This window comes from Mytilus galloprovincialis, chromosome 8 (assembly GCF_965363235.1).
Source record: "Mytilus galloprovincialis chromosome 8, xbMytGall1.hap1.1, whole genome shotgun sequence".
Taxonomy (NCBI): domain Eukaryota; kingdom Metazoa; phylum Mollusca; class Bivalvia; order Mytilida; family Mytilidae; genus Mytilus; species Mytilus galloprovincialis.
In genome coordinates, this window is record NC_134845.1 from 74,798,025 (window position 1) to 74,815,919 (window position 17,895).

At 30.5% G+C, this 17,895-nt stretch overlaps 2 protein-coding genes across 5 annotated transcripts in view; one reads left to right on the top strand and one right to left on the bottom strand.

Moving 5' to 3' along the window:
• Nucleotides 1-2,127: 2,127 nt before the first annotated feature.
• Nucleotides 2,128-17,116, bottom strand: LOC143042569 (ORC ubiquitin ligase 1-like). 3 transcript variants are annotated; one of them, XM_076214971.1, is made up of 7 exons: nt 16,999-17,116; nt 12,387-12,522; nt 11,951-12,042; nt 10,365-10,577; nt 8,991-9,079; nt 3,985-5,399; nt 2,128-3,588 (listed from the first exon to the last, which is right to left on the bottom strand). In XM_076214971.1, the coding sequence occupies exons 1-7, from the start codon at nt 17,083-17,085 to the stop codon at nt 3,359-3,361; spliced, it is 2,262 nt and encodes a 753-aa protein (XP_076071086.1). In that variant the 5' UTR covers nt 17,086-17,116; the 3' UTR covers nt 2,128-3,358. The 3 variants fall into 3 exon arrangements, with proteins under 3 accessions (XP_076071086.1, XP_076071087.1, XP_076071085.1); XM_076214972.1 differs by having other exon boundaries at nt 5,158-5,399; nt 16,999-17,114; XM_076214970.1 differs by having other exon boundaries at nt 2,128-5,399.
• Nucleotides 17,117-17,311: 195 nt separating this feature from the next.
• The window catches only part of LOC143042572 (sodium/bile acid cotransporter 7-like), a 29,103-nt gene continuing 28,519 nt past the window's right edge, over nt 17,312-17,895 (top strand). For both annotated transcript variants that reach the window (XR_012968049.1, XM_076214973.1), the window contains exon 1: nt 17,312-17,501. Coding sequence is in view for 1 of the 2 variants with exons in the window: in XM_076214973.1 (XP_076071088.1) it covers nt 17,396-17,501 (106 nt within the window). In the remaining variant the exon portion in view is untranslated. The remainder of the gene's footprint in view (nt 17,502-17,895) is intronic.

Consider the following 17,895-nt stretch of genomic DNA (forward strand, 5'->3'; position numbering starts at 1 on the left):
TCTGTACAGAATAAATTACTGTACAATTAATATAATTTAATATGGTATGAAACATTTAAAATGTGTAAAGTTGGTTAAAATAAACTAAGTTATACAATCTTTATTAAACATTCCTTAATAGAGGTCATTCTCCCTTAAATAATTAATAAATCCTGTCGCAAAATTAGTCCCTATAAGGCCATTCAAATTTATTCAGAGTTTTGTAGTTTTTAGAGAGAGAAAAAAATATAAAAAAACAAATGTTCAATCTTTTTCTGAAAATGAATTAATGAAGAAATTTCTAATTAAGGTACATTAAATTACAATTTTTATTTCTAATTAAGAATATGGCACAGTATATTTTTCATTTACATTTGATCAGTTAAGTAGTCTGCATCTTTACATGCACAACTAATGATGAAAACAGGGCATTAATAAAATTCAGGTTGACCATGTTGAGAAAAATAATAAATGGACCATTATTGTGAAGAATAATTTTCTTACCATCATTTTGAATAAATTATTCTACTTAGGTGACATTAAAAATACTATAAAAGGTTTTTATATGATTGACCAATAACACAAGTTAAAGAACTGTCCTCATCAGACTTTAGGTGGATACTTATCTCATCGTAAAAATCAAGTCATTTAAAGTTTAAAAAAAAATTAAAACTTTCTTGGACGGATAAATTGAACAATGAATATGATATAAAAACATGAATTAATGGCATTTTTTATTGATGGTTGCTAATTTTATCTAAAATCTAACCTAACTGAGATTCAAGATGGCTGCCACAAATTGTAGACCCTTATCCCTATTTTTTTTTAACATAAAAGTTGATGCTGAATACAAAATCAGATTTTGAAAGCCATACTTATAGAGGTATTGACCCTTATAGATATGAAAGGAAAGCCATACTTATAGAGGTATTGACCCTTATAGATATGAAAATGAGAATAAATATTAAATTTTTATTCATTTTTTTAGTATAAAAAAAGATGCAGGAGTTATCAAGGACACTTTTCTATTTGAGATAAGTCCCCAGTGAGGCAATAAAACAACTGTAAAATATATGTTAAAATTAAATAGCACCATAGTCAGAAATAAAATTCTGTAAATGCTTTGAAATGCTTTGTACAATAGCCAACACCTTAAATGCAAAGAGATGGATAACATCTCATGTGTGATGTATATAAAAACAAGTGCAGAGGAATATACATGTGCAGTGAATTATGCATACTACTATAAGTAGAGTTATAAAATATTGGGTCATGCATCTATGTCCTTATGACATCCAATTTCCTCCTATATAGCTATCTACCTTTTAACCTTAAAAATATTTTCGAATTCACATAAAATATTGAAATTCACAACTGCACTTATTACTAAGCAAATGCTGTTTAGTTTTGTTTCATTTCAGTTATACTGTAGAAAATCTGGTGATAAAGTTTTGTGACCAAGAAATACAATGGATACCCATTATAAATATTTTAGAGCTATTGACATTATTATATAAATGTACAAAATTCATCCATTTTTTTAACTTGATCATATGGGTACTTACTACTATGTTTATACATGTATGAAAATGAATAATAATTTAATTAAATGTCAATACTATATTTTATCAATGGTATGACTAACTGGCCACAATGAAAAAAAATCAATAAATAACACTTTCTACAATACATTGTACATCAACTTGACCAAACTGTAAGAGCGGTTAAAAAAGCAAAAATATAAAGTGAAGAATTTACAATCTAATATTCATAGGTAAACAGGACTCAATATCAATACTTGCAAGAAGACAAACTGCTTCTTTATTTCTATTGGTTTTGATATTTTTTGAAAAAATTCACCACAAAAATTTGCAAATAATTCATTGACAAACAGTGCTGAAAAATAATGCTGCTGGCAGACTACAATTTTCTAATATTACGAAAAAATGTCTGAAGAAAATATAAATACACTTTTAATGAATTGAACAACGGGTTTTCTCGAGTCAAAATATACAATCATGATTATCCTGATTAACAGGATTAACAGAGATTCATCAAATTATAAATCCCATTATAAAAAATATGTGAGGTATAGATTAGTGACACAGAAACATGATAACATAACAAAACCCATTTAGTTTCTTCTGACAGCATGTGTCAATCCATTAAATGCATTGCTAACAAAAAAACAACATAGTTAAACAATCTTAAGGTTTTCACTCTTACATTAATACATGTATGGTAAGATATATATAATTCTAAAAGTGCAGAATGTTATGATTCATGTCTATGATAGCATGTCTATACAATATTCTAATAATCAAATCAACTGGATTTTTTTCTGCTCTTTTGAATATTCAGGTTCATAGCTGAATTGTTGTAGGATACAAACCAAAGTTTTGCTTCTGGTTTAAAAAGTTAATTCCTAGCCATAAAAATGGAACTCATATCAATTTAGTCATTTGACTTTAAATTACAAATAGGGAAGGACTTTACATAAGAAGGTGTCAAAATATCAAATGGTTACTTAGAATGATGAAAACCAGAAAATGGCACAAAATAATAATTGACAGATCTATGACAGAATCTTTATACAGATAGAAAAAATATGTATAAAAACAGTAGATGACAGCTTAACATTGAATTTGACATTTTCAACAGAGTTTAGTAGGATGAAGACACAAAATCATATTTTAGAATCAAGTGTCATTTGTCATACCATCACATATGTTCTTTACCCAAAATTTCTAGTTGATGTTTCAACCTGATAATTGCTGCAAATGTTTTGTCTTTATAAATACAGTACAAGTTTACAAAGATTGGGTCATGTATCATCAGGTAATCACATGAAATATAATAATAAAATTGTAAACAATATCAACTGTTAAAAAAATCAATGATCTACAAAGGTGGACAAATCTTATATAAAATAGATTAAATTAAAGACATTTGTACAAAAAAATTCTAAATTCATACAATGTAGTTCAAGGTCACAAAAATACAACTTTGTGAAATCAACAGTTACATAAATTTTGGACAATTCTAGAATAACAGTTTAAAATTGATCTATGCTTAAAACATTTGAGCAAACCAACAAATCTGGTCTTCTCAAAGTTTTCTGAAAACTTGATGCTCAAAACATTTTTTAAAATCTTTCTAGCCATTTTTTTTTTTAAAATTCAATAAATAACTGTAACCTAAAAATATATTAGCCAAAATATAAAATTGACATTTCTATGACATGCTGAACAATTTTTAAAATTTTAAAAGTAGCTATAAAACCTTTGCAAGAACAGCATAAATTTCTAATAATGTACAGCACAATTTATTTAACATGTGATATATCTTCAATAAATATAATAAAATTACACATGATCTTTTACATTTTACGTGTAGCCTTGATAGGACTAAGTGACATTTCTAAGTCATCACTAGAGTCAAACAATCTTTTCTTTGGTTCTGGAAGGTAAGAGTCTGTACCGTTGCCTAGACTTGAGCTATTGGAGATATAGCTATAGGCCGATTCTTGTATAGGTTTGAGGGAGGCTGTAGACGATGGTATATATGATGAGGAACTGTACCTTGTATTGGAATCTGTATACTGTGTACCTGAAAATGAGACGGGATACTCAGGATTAGACGTGGTAGAGCTATACTTGGTTAAATCTGTTAATGGGATGTCTAAACTTGACGACCGTGTTCTCAAACCGTCCGATGAAGCTCTGTTTCTTGGATTGACACCTAAATCAACATCTGTATAGGCAAATGTTGAATGTGCTTTAACCGGCCCGTGAGTGCTAGTTGTATACAGTGAAGGTTTATCACCATTATATAATGCTGAGGATGTTGTGGTGATGCCATCAGAACTAACGGGGTAAGTGCTGGGGATATTAGACATACCCGGTTTACCACGTGATAATGAAGAAACCGTTGTACCCATATCAGAATAAGACCGTGATCTAACAGACTGTGGCCTAGGAGGAAGTGAGGACATGTAATCCTTACCGTGACTATCATCACGTAACGAGCTGTAACTCGGCAGTGAGCTTCTTACTTTGTAGTCTCTCGGAATGTCATCAGCTGTATGGCTTACTAAACTCTCTGCTGGTTTAGACATATATAAATTATCTAATGATGGACTTCTACCAAAACGTAGAGAAGTTGGGTATTTTTTGTTTATAGATGATGAATATGTGCTTCCAATATCATTATCTTTTAAGTTAAGTGAGTCCAAAGATGATCTGTGTTGTGGATAGTCCTTTGTGTATTTCATGTCTGTTGGCAAGGGACTTTCTGTACGCTCACTTCCTGTTCTATAAGACCCACTGTAGGATGGAAGACTAGATGGGCCGTATAGATCACTACTGCTGGACGGACCATTACTGTTATAGTATTTAGAAGAATATGTACTCTCTGGTATGTATGTCCCTATATCATCTAGTAATGAATCTCTAGACTTAAAATCGTGAAGATCTTTCGTTTTATAATCATCAACAAAGTTATCAGTATTTTGATAGGTTTTGGACGGCAAATCCATGCTGGAGTCATCATTAAGATTGTGAACCTTCTTTTCAGCACGGTTAAGTAACTTCATACAGTCAGTAAAGTCAGGTGTAAGAGAAATATCTAAATCATCCAGTTCCCTTTGGATCTGTTGTGTGTCGTCAAATCCTTTATCTGTTCTATAAGATTTACGTGGATTTTCAAGTGCAAAACTATCATTCAAACTCTCATCATGTCCGTTTGATGACCTTTTCCATAAATTGTCATCGGATCGTTCATAAGACTTAGTCTTTGGAACGTAAATATCACTGTCATCTTTAGAGAAAGATTTATAACTTCTATTGTCTTCAATACTGCTGGGTTTTGACAGATTCAGAGAATCATTTGGTGACTTTTTCAGAACTCCTTTAACTGGAGATGATACGCTGATAGATGAATTTTGTTTCATTGGACTAGGCATTTCTAGGTCAAAGGAAGTTGTGACATTTTTGTCATGTGGTAATTCAAATGTTACCCTCTTTCCTGACTTTCCGTTAACTTTACTGTAGCTTTTAGATTGATAAGAACTTAGATAGTCCCTGTCGTTTATGCTTCCGTTGCTGCTTTTTAAGTTTGATTTTGTAGTTTTATATGACTTAAGATATTCATCATCCAAAGCATGCCTGTAAGACTCACCGTTGACAACAGGTTCCGTAAAGAGCTTTCGTTTTGAAGGATTTTCATACGGCTCTTGGCTGGCTAAGTAATCTTTGTGGGCTGAACTTTGGTTTCTGTCCTTCCCTCTATAATTATCTGCATCCTTCTGTAATTCTTCAATGTATTTGTCACTTTTCTCCAAAGCTTTATTTAGTCTCCCATTGTCTTTCTCTAAACTCTGCACTTTTGTTTCTAGGGTTGAAACTGTAGTTCTTCCGTATCTAAAATATGACAACAAAAAAGTCAATAAACCTTAAATAAAAAAATGAATGCTTTTTTTGTAATTTTATTGGGGAGTAAAAGTGTTGACCGAAGCACATTTAGTATGAAGCATTTATTCTAGAAATGTGCACACGATCAATAATTTTAGTATGACCTGCAAGCGTTGCTACCCAATCAAAATAAGATTCTTCTGAAACATACATGACTGTGTTGTAATTATTGAAATATATACAATTGTTTCAGAGTGTCTGCTTAAGTTTACACAAATTTTCAATGTATTTTGTTATGCATGTTGCATCATTTTTTGTTGTACAAAGATTTATGTAATTCATTCAACTATAAACTTGCTTAAAAACTACAAACACATTATGTTTTTTTATCTTCTGTAAATTCAGAAATAATTGCGATGTTTTATAATTGCAAAATAATGTACCATGGTTATATTCGCAATAATTCAAATTACAGTGACTTGACTGATAGTGTTGCTATCCAACAATTGCAATTCATTCAAAATTTTGACCAAATTGCAATTTGTTTTATTAAACCAAATTGTTCAACTGGTTAGAAATTTGAACAAATTGTTCAGTCAAAATGTGAAAGTGCAAGGTGATAAAATAAATCATACTTACAATCCTATAAGACTTTAACTCCACTGTGTTGATGTTATTTTTAAATTAGTTTATCAATCTGTATAGGTATATATAGCTATTACCATACTAAAGGTGAACTGTTTTATTTGTAATTGCTATAAAAATGTCCAAACTAAGCTTTTATATAGTTTTTCTTTCAAAATGTATTCTATATTCATAAGAATCACACAGTATATGAATAAAAACATCATATTCAGTAAAATAATTTGTAAAATTGCAATATATTTGTAGGAAGGGGAGATAATCTTTTTTGGTTTCAAAAAGTCTTTATTCAAAAGAATAGTATTTTAGGTTATTTTCCCAAGGAAACTTATCAATAGCATATTGTTATTTCACATATAGTTTACTGAATATATGATGTATTATTTTAAATGATATATGATTCTTATAAATATAAAATCCTTTTCGAAAGAAAAACTATATAAAAGCTTAGTTTGGACATTTTTATAGCAATTCAAAATAAAATAGTTGACCTTTAGTATGGTAATGGCTATAATATAACATATATGATATAATATATCAATACAGTGGAGTTAAAGGCTTATAGGATTGTAAGTATATTTTATTTTATCACCTTGCACTTTCACATTTTGACTGAACAATTTGTTCAAATTTTTGACCAGCTGAACAATTTGGATTAATAAAACAAATTGCAATTTGGTCAAAATTTTGAATGAGTTGCAATTGGTATAATTATTATATCATATATGTTATATTATAGCCATTACCATACTAAAGGTCAACTATTTTATTTTGAATTGCTATAAAAATGTCCAAACTAAGCTTTTATATAGTTTTTCTTTCGAAAAGGATTTTATATTTATAAGAATCATATATCATTTAAAATAATACATCATATATTCAGTAAACTATATGTGAAATAACAATATGCTATTGATAAGTTTCCTTTGGGAAATAACCTAAAATACTATTCTTTTGAATAAAGACTTTTTGAAACCAAAAAAGATTATCTCCCCTTCCTACAAATATATTGCAATTTTACAAATTATTTTACTCAATATGATGTTTTTATTCATATACTGTGTGATTCTTATGAATATAGAATACATTTTGAAAGAAAAACTATATAAAAGCTTAGTTTGGACATTTTTATAGCAATTACAAATAAAACAGTTCACCTTTAGTATGGTAATAGCTATATATAACTATACAGATTGATAAACTAATTTAAAAATAACATCAACACAGTGGAGTTAAAGTCTTATAGGATTGTAAGTATGATTTATTTTATCACCTTGCACTTTCACATTTTGACTGAACAATTTGTTCAAATTTCTGACCAGTTGAACAATTTGGTTTAATAAAACAAATTGCAATTTGGTCAAAATTTTGAATGAATTGCAATTGTTGGATAGCAACACTATCAGTCAAGTCACTGTAGCATTTTGAAATTTTTTAAATTTTAACAGGATTTTTCTCAATTTCGCAAAAATTAGTCACATTTTAGTCTTAAATTACAAAATGGCAATAATAAATGCATGTAATAATTTCTGAATTTACAGTAAATGAGAACATTGCAATAATGGTGTACATTTTAGCTTGTGACCTATATATATGATTTCATTTTGTAAATGATGAAAGAATACTGGCTTGATGTCTGGTGGATAGACACTTTGACAAGTTCTAAAATTAGGAATATGATGATAATCAGAATAAAACCTATTATGTAAATCCAGATTTATTTGTAATCTATAGTCAAGTAGACTCTTCTGGATTGTAGAATTGAAATAGCATTGTAGACTTGTGAGGAATTTGAATTATAAAATCATTTCAAACTTCAAACGGTTTCATTCCATAAATACAATATTTCGTTTTGTGTGACAAATTTCATGTAGTTTATTTTGTATATAACTATTATACAAGTTTATAATGCATGTTTCTTGGTGTGAATTGGACAGTCCGAAAACTGATCAGCACATCTTTGAATTTCTAAAAGAAGAAATGAATGAAAATTTTTTGACAAATATATTGATCCTCGCTATAGACAAAGACACACTTATTAGACTCCAAGTAGTCTTTGTGTGCTATGAGTAAAACTAGTTATATCCAATTTTAATAGTTTGATTTGGTTAAGGATGTATTCTTCTGACTTTACAGTCTCGTTCAGTCTCGTTGAAATCTCATTCTTGAATTATTTCCAAAACATGTGATACAAGTGGAAAATATCGATGATTTTTTTAAAATATTATAATCAAACATAACTCTGTGAAAAAATTGTGTATTTACAATGAATGGTTTTTGAGTAATCCAGTTTTCAAATTTTACGACCAATCAAGTCAGTATTTTTAGCCAAAAATTTGAGAAATGGATGAGGGATACAAAAAATAATTTTACAAGAATCATGTACATCCCATAACATTTTGGTCTTTTCAAATTTCTTAGATATGTATTTTTTCAATCATTTATAACAAAAAAGTTGAAACAATATGCATTTTGTTCTTAAAACTGAGAAAAATCACAAAACTACAAAATTGACAGCATGGTAAATTTTACACAAAAAAGCGTCAACATATGATAAAACTTTCTTATATTAACACCTACCTACAGTTTTTTTAAGTAAAATCTATTCAGATTGGTCCACTTCATCTCTATAGAAAGTATGAAAAAAAAGTTTAATTGTGGAACTGTGATTTTTTTCACGATAGTTGCCCAAAAATAGGTAAAAATCAATGAAAAATGGGAAAATCATCAAAATTGGGCATTTTCAAAGGGCCGTAGCAAAAAAAGAAGTTCACCACCATATGATTTTTCTTCACCAACTATTTTGTTACAGTCTTATAAACCCAAAAATCAGGTTAAGGAAAAAAGTTTAATTCTAGAAATTTTTGGCTCCTCAGAGGTGTACATCCTTAAGAGTTCAAACCCTTTGTTATTTGCAATGATACTTAAATAAAGGAATTGTCTGTACTTTAATCTTACCTATGTGGAGATCTGCTAGACATTTCAGTTCTTAGCTTCTGATTTTCATGGTTGAGGTTAATATTTTCATCCTTCAAGGAACTATTTTCCTGAAAATAACAAATAATAAAATTCTTTATTCCACATGTTCTAACAGAAAGTATTAGAAATCTCTAGAAATGAAGAAATTATGTGTTTTATCTTATAATTAGGATTTTTTTTAAATAGACAATATTTCTTTGATTCAATTTTTTACAACTTGGCCATAATAGGGGAGATAATTTAGATACCACAAAGGAGTAGGGGCATTAAGGCCTGGTTTTGGCCCAAGAAAATAAAATGTTTGATAACTTTTACAAATTGGCACATAATCTTTAGAAATGCATAGGGTCAAGAAATATAAATGAAAAACATTAAGATTCTTATGTGATGACGTCACAATTACGTCATAATATGTACTGTTTTCACAAAAACGATGAAAATTCAGAATTTATGCAGTTTTCTATCTTTATTTCTGTTGTGGAAACATCGTGCGCAGCCAAGAAACAACAAAATAATTTAACAGAAGCTTTATTATTACTATTGACAAAATCTCACAAATTATAAAGTTGTTTCTTGGGTGCGCACATACTTTTCCAATCGAAAATATACTTAAAAATTTGACGAAAAACAAAGAAAAACACAAAATTTTACAAAATATGCAAGTTAAGGCATGATTTGTTGCCATGGTAACTTGTTCAATGTCCAAAATTATTTAGTTTTTCTGAATACCTTCTACCTGAGATACTTTTCAGTAATTTAAAAATATGTATGATAAATTTTAAATTTGCAGTTATTTTTGGGCCAAATAAGGGCCTTGTTGCCCCTACTCCTTTCAAACATGCATGTACATCTATTTATTTTGTTTCAAAAAACAGTTCCATGAACATATTTTTTCTTTTTATTTTCTGACATAATTTTGTAAGAGCTGTCTTCATATCTTATAGCAAAACTCATTCAGTTTTCTCATATTACTTTCTATCACATAAACATGTTTTTTTGTCCCATTCATAATTTACACATAATATGACAATTTCACACTACAATGACTACCTGAAGCAAGAAAAAAAAACATGTGATCCATACCTTAAGTGGTGACCCCTTGAATGGTGTTTACACATAAAGCATGATATAAAGTTCATTTTGGCAAATCATTAAAAACCTTGTTATTTAGATTTGATTTTTACTTAGGTCCTTTTTAGTTTGATCAGCTAGGAAATATTTTAATGAGATTTATGATTTTTATTTTTATTTTCTTTGAGCATCACTGAATAGCATTAATTGTTAAAATCCATATCTGGTGCAAAAAATTGGTACTATAAATGCCATCAAATTTAAACGTTGATTAAATTTTACCTCTTTAACCTTTGACAAATCTGACTTGACCTTTTCATACAGTTTTTGTGCATCCTGTAACTTTTTGGTCAAAGTTAACATAGTTGTAGCGTCAGAAGGTTTATCCCTTGGGCCTAAAACTTTTCTGTTTCCATCTTTAGCCAACTGATTTCTAAGCATTTCATTTTCTGCTTTGAATAGATTAAGTTCAGATGACAATCTCTCAAACTCATCCTAAAAATTAAAAATCTTCAAGAGTTGGTTTTATTACATGTACTATTAATACAAAAGGCTACACTTAGAAAGAACATTCTTTATCAGAAATGTTATTTCAATCCAACCACATTGTGACTAAAGGCATTTACATGAAGTTTTGCCTTTTAACATTCTTTAGACATACATTGTATAAAGTTTTGCTTTATCATGTCTGAAATCTAATTTGTGTAGGTAAAATCTGAAGGAACAGATAAGGAAAAAACCTTACTAATTATAGAAATGTATAACCATGTTGGTTTTATTATTCTCTTTAATTGAATTATTTGTTAAAATGAATGACCATAGACTGGCATTTATTTTTCATTGTAAATTTCATAATTCATATACACAGTCTACTGAGTTGCAGCCCAGGCTTGTAAAATTGCTCTCAGGCCTGTAAAAATCATATCTACAGGCCAACAGAATCTAACTAAAATTTTTCAAAAACTGAGCTTTGGGCCTGTAGATTTAACAGTTCATCGTGAAGACTGTATAATACACGTACAACCATGAAACATAGACAATAACTGTTTAGTGTCTTTAAATATCATCTGTATTTGTACGAGGCTAGGAAACAAGGTGTATGCGAGCTTTTAGCGAGCTACTACACCTGTTTCGAGCCGAGTACAAATACAGATGATATTTAAAGACACTAAACAGTTATTGTCTTTATCCTGCAATTAATTCTGTATATTGTTTGTGTTTTGTAAGACACAAAAACTATCATATTTAGCATTTATTTTCGATTTGTAATCCCTTGAGGCCCGCGTAGTAATATCAAAATCACACATTACGCAGAAGACGGGTTCGCAAAAAAAGAATCTCGAATGGTCAACAATAATACATCGCTCAAGGTAAATAATTATATATTTTAACATAACAACTAATTTCAACAGTAAAAACAATTAACAAAACATTGTCAAATTTGAAACAGAAGTGTACGAGTTGTCCTACGCTTCAGACTTGTCATTCACTATACATGCATGCTGAAATTGACATGGTTGATTTTGTAAGACAATCGGACACATTCAAGTTTTGAAATCGACAATTGTCCTCGTCATTGGAATGCAACTGGAATACACATTCTGAGGTCACACGGGTTCAAGCAATACTCAGTCCGGCAGTGGGCGGAGCTTTAAAGCGATATCTGTATAGTATACAGATACAGCATAGCGATATCTGTAGGGCTGTATCTGTATAGTAGGACACCCAATTGCAGGATAAAGTGTAATATTATTGGTTGATTCCCTTTGAATGCTGCTATTTAGCTGCTCACAACCCTTTGATTGATGGTTTATAAGATATTCTGAGATTTTTTTGGATTGTGGAAAGTTAATAATAACATACTATACCTCGTATTCCTTGAATAGTAGGTCAAATCTTGCTTTTCTTAAATCTGGATTACTCATTTTGTCCTTGTCGTTTTCTATATGATTTAGTCCACCTGAATAAATTTAAAATACACATGAAAATATGATATATGCAGCAGGTTTAGGTACAATGTGAATTTGCATTGTGAAAAAAATGTTTTTTATATTGTATTTCAATTTTTCTGTATCAGCACTGGAATTGATTTTATAGAAATTATAAGTTTCTAAAAACTTGTGGAAAAATTTATAGTTATTTTTTGCTTTTGTTTTAGCACTGTAGTTTCTGAATAGCTATGTACTTGAAACAAATTTCTTCAGCTAAATAATATTTGTTGGCCTATGCTCATGTTTCAAACTAACACATATTCCATCCCTTCAGTTTTTTTGTTTTTCTTGTGATTACATCATTAAAATTTACCTATGATCTGCTTTAAAGGTTTCAGTGTGTTTATATCTGTTCTACATGCAGGACATTGTTTATTTCTTTCCAACCAAACATCCATACATGGCGAACAGAAAACATGATTGTTTGGACACAAAACTGGCTTTTTCACCTGAAATAAAGATTCACATATCAAAGAATGTACATATAACCTACATCATTACTTATATTGTATTTCAACTGCTTTAAACAAAGAGCTAAAATAGAAATATAAAAGAGAGACAGAAGATACCAAAGTCAAACTCATAATGAAGAAGTGAATACAATCAATGGCCATCTTTTTTTGTTATTTAAACATCAAATGTATATTGGTAGGCAAAGACAGAATACTTTTGAATATAACATTTTTAACAACAGTCAAGTTTAACAATGGTTTTTACTAAGTTCAATTGGCCAACTAAATTTAATTAGATTTTCCTCCAGATAAATAAGAAAGATGATGCCTCTGCTTCGGCACTTGCATATATAAGGGACATATTCACGACTGAAAAAGTGGCACTACCCAAATTTGTATTTGATCTGAGTTATGGGGTAATAAGAATGGTGTATACATTTCATATCATTTAGTTGATGCAAACTTAAGTAAGAACAGAAACGAATATTTCAGCAATTTTTCCATTTTCAAAGAGGCATAACTCTAGAATTGTAAAAAGTTACTTCACCAAAACTAAAACTTTATCTGAGAATAGTAATAAGCATTGTGCATAAGTTTCATAACATTTCGTCATTTTGGTTTCAAGAGGCAAACTAAAGTTAGAGAACGGAAACAAGAATTCAGCAATTTTTCCATTTAAATAAAGTGGGCATAACTTTAGAACGATAACAGTGACGCCACAAAAATTCAAACTTGACCCATGTTCTGTGCTTATATTCATTGTGTACAACATGTACAAGTTTCAAAACTAAAGTTAGTGAACGGAAACCAATCAAGGGACATATATATGAGCATTATGGACGGACAATGATTAAACTTAATGCCCCCTTCACAATAGCATAAAGAAGGGGGAAGGGAGGATTTTATTTTCTTACTTTTGTTTCATATGAAACACTTTTGTGATGTGTTCCTTAAGCTTGTATGCAAAGTTCATAATAAGGCCTAAAAAAAATAATGTTGTATTTCCGGTCACCTGACCGACCGTCCTTCAGACCCCCGACTCATAAGTTTTTAAAGCTGATGTGGGAAAAAAATTAATTTGTATACCTACCGACTGTTTTTTCTGAAAGAAAATAAAAAATTCTAAGTCCCTCGATCTTTTTATCGCCCCAAATGAAAACAACGCTAATTTTAAACTCGAGGCTTATTTTTAGAATGTACTGGAAAGTGGAATCTTCTTGGCTAATTATATATGCGGGAGCATGCACAGTAGTTATTTTCGTTTGTCAGTGTTTGAACATGGCAACACAACGCGTCCTATTCATGTTCAATGCGGAAAGTGTGACCATTTCGCGGAGAAAAAAATATTTCTAAATTTTACAGAGAGTAACACCCTTTTTGACATAAGCAATGAAATTCATCCAATGTCTAACATCGATGAAAAAAAATACACAACACAAATTATGTGCTCGGCCACCGGCAAAACTGACTGGGGATTGATGACAATAACACAGCTGTTGGAACAATGCAATCTTTTGGAATTAAATTTATCAAATTTTCATGCTAGACCCTTCTTCAAAAAGAACATGATATTAATCCATCTGAAACTGGTCAGCCAATCAACGCTTTAGACATTCTGATGAAAAGCCACAGATGCTTTGCCAAAAGAAAGTGTCCTGCCAGGTACAGTGTATATAATACAGAGATGCAACTAATCGTCGGACCTGTCGGACCTAAGGGGCAGAATTTATGCAGGTCCGGCAAAACTAGTTGCTTTGCAGGACCTGATGGCCGGCAATATTTTAGTCTGCTTGGGTCAGCCAAAACTGATTTCCCTGTCGGTCCCAGCAGAGTATTTTGTTTATAAAATTGTGATTTTACAACCACGTTGCATTATTAGATAGAACAACATGCAAGGCTTCGATTACATAATAGAAATCGGGAGTTCAAACTGTTTTAATGATAAATATTATAGCCTGACACAACTTCCAAATATCCCTCCTTAAAAAATAAAAAAATAAACCTTTTGCAGTATAAATTTCTGTTTTGAAATGGTAAGTTTTGACATCTCAATTTATTGAAATATTTATATCAAACGCAGTTGATTAGTTGTAACAGAGAATACACACCATTGGCTTGAAAAATGATGTAACTTTGACCCCTAGCAGAGTTCTAAAAATATATAGGTCACTGAATATTCATATTATATTTCAGATCGTCTGTTGTTTTGATGTCAAAAATTGTTTTATTTTTTAAACTTTTCTTTCAAATTAGTTTTATTCCAAAAAAAAATTAAAAACATTGCCTGACTGTACCTTAAGTTGAATATCTATATCCAAATTCAATTAATTAAAGCTGTAATCCATGATCACAAATTGAATGCTTTGTTTACAATTGTTGAAAGCCATGTGCTTTTTGGCGGGAAAATTCGGGAAACCCCTTAAGAGAAAACAGTTACATTTCATTGTTATTTATAAACAGTAAGAATTTCATTTTTATTAACCCATAACCTAGAAGTTGAAATGGGAAGATATAAAAATGTACCCAGAGATCAAAGGTTATGTAAACTTTGTAATAAAATTGATGATGAATACCATTTTTTACTATACTGCAAACTAAACTCAACTTTAAGAGATTGCTTATTTTTAAAGATTAATAATTTAAATCCTGATTTTACAAATTATCAACCACTTTTAAAGCTAAAACAACTTTTAAATCCTAAATCTGAGCTTTTGACAGAAATTGGTGACTTTATAAAGCAATCATTAGAATTGCGAAAATGAGGTCCATGTTCATCAAAGGATACATTAATTACCATTTATTACTATGTTTTTTTTTTATGTTTATATTTGTAATTCTTCACTGTCTGTATTAAATGTTGTATTTGTGTTTGCTTGACCCATATGGGTGTATTTTTGCAAATAAATTATTATTAACTGCTAACATTTATTCATGAAAAATAAAAAAATTCTTGAGGTAAAACTGATAATACTTTTTATACTCTACATCTACTAAAGGGATGGTAAAATGGAAAAAAGGGGGGGGGGGGGCTGGGTTTTTTTTCATAATATTACAAAAATAGATAATTTTGAGTGAAAATATAGGTCTGGCAGAAATGTGATGGGTCTGGCAAAACTTGGTACCCTGAAGGCCCCAATGTCTGACAGGAAAAAAAAACTGTTTGCATCTCTGATAATATATTTGTCTATCTGTAGGTTTGGGATGATGTTTGGTTCATGTTCCTATAAATGAATCTGCCCCACATCTTCTCAATTTCTTTCTCTGACAATCCCAAACTTTTGGTCCTGAAATAGGGGAATTGGGTTTAAAAAGCCAATTTCCATGGGGAAGTGCTGCCCAAATTTTTTTCAGGTTTGGACTTAGTTTTTTTTCAGGGGTATTTTAAAAGGGGGTAAACTAAAAGTTATATCAGGGGGATTTTAAAAGGGGTAAACTAAAAATTGTCTCAGGGAGATTTTAAAAGGGGTAAACTAAAAATTGTCTCAGGGAGATTTTTAAAGTGGGTAATCAATCTCTTTCTATTAAATCCCAAACTTGTGTCCATGCCTTTAAACAATGAAGCATAATATTATAAAAAAAAAATTTAAAAAAATCCCTACCTTCTGTCCCTTCAAAATTTTAAGGGGGTGATCGGAAACACACATTATTTTTTTTTAGGCCTAATCTTATGTCATGTATGTATTTATAAGGAATTACAAATATTTTTTCAAATGTTTGATTGATAACAAATGTTGCTCTTTTAGACTACCTACACAACCTTTATTTGGCTTTCTCATCTATGGTTTGCAGTGCACATATGTATGTTTGTATGTATGTACTGGTAAATGCCTCCGATATCCGAAGAACCCCTCGTAAGCTAAGAGGGTACAGTGGCATCCATGTACACTCCCTATCACGATTAATGGAGATGTTTCACTAACTTATATTTATATTTACATTATTTTTACAACATATATTTGAAGCAACTGCAATTCACATGCAAAAAATTGATTTTATTTTTTATTCTTTTTTTAACGGGATAAAAGAAACTCGGGTGTCAAACAAGTAAGAGTAAGACACCACTTAAAAATATAATTCCTTCATACTCTATATATATTTTATGATTCATTTGGTCCAGTATTTTTTTTCTTTTTCCAGCAACAACTTGGAATCATCAGTTTTGGCACTTTTGGCTTTGCAGTAACTTGTTCATCAACTTGTTGACAAAGACTGAAGAGTGACTCCCAAAATCTAAATAGACTTCATTGTATAAACAAAGTTTCCAAAGGCTGGAATTCTTATTTTTTTACAATTCTGGGTGTCTTATTCAATAACATACTGTCTTTCACGAATTCGTGCATCTCCAGAACTGGAAAAAGTAGTTGGCTTCCCTAGAAACCGGCGATAGCTAACCGCCAATACAATTATGTGTGATAGTGCAAGAGAAATAAAATACGAAAACCTTATCTAATCAATAAGAACTGAAATTCATACTTTTCCCAAACAGATTTGACATGATATAGGTAGAGTAAATGCTATTGTTCCATGCTTGTCAGTTCTTGCTCGCACATCAGCCGCCATCTTTCCGAATTCCGGATATTCTTGCGGAATGATATCGTTGTTCGACCATTTTTGGAAAACATTTAATTGAACATAATTAAACAATCAAAATTATCTAAATCTCGATTCTAGATAAGAACTTAAAAGTCTATGTTTCTATTAAGAAAGTTTGCTTGTAAATTTGAAACTTTTTTTATCTGCGTAAGTGGAGAAGATTGGGTGTTGTAGGGCACTTCCGCCACATGTATCTTAGGTTGGGGGAATTTGACAAAAAGTTTAAAGACACTGAAAACTGTTTCTTTTAGTTTTTAACAACTGCATATGAATCCAAATGATAGCATTACTTGTGTCTCTTTTAAGGAGACATTATTTTTTAACAGGAATAGTATTTGTTATATTTTTTGCTCACCTGTTCCCTCATATTGGAGCTAAAGGAGGTAATAACTCTCATATTATATATAATTTAAAATATAATGGAAATCATCTCTGTAGAATATATGCCTCTTTGGTCAAACTTAAAAAAAACATCCTCAGGATGTAACGAGCAATTTAGAAAATAAATTTGTCAGTTCCTTCTTCGGTTTTGCTGTATATATATATATGAAACAAGATTACTAGAAAAACAGTGTTTGAGGAGATAACTCCTACAAGGAAAATTAATTTGGTTAAGTAGTGTCAGCATAGACAGATCCAAGGGAGGGTGGGCCTTTGGTGGGAAAAATTTGTTTGATTATATAGGGAATCACTGAAGTATGACTGGAGCGGGGCCCCCTTAGGTCAGTCAGCAATGCCCCCTTATGAAAAGTTCTGGATCCGCCACTGGTCAGTTTC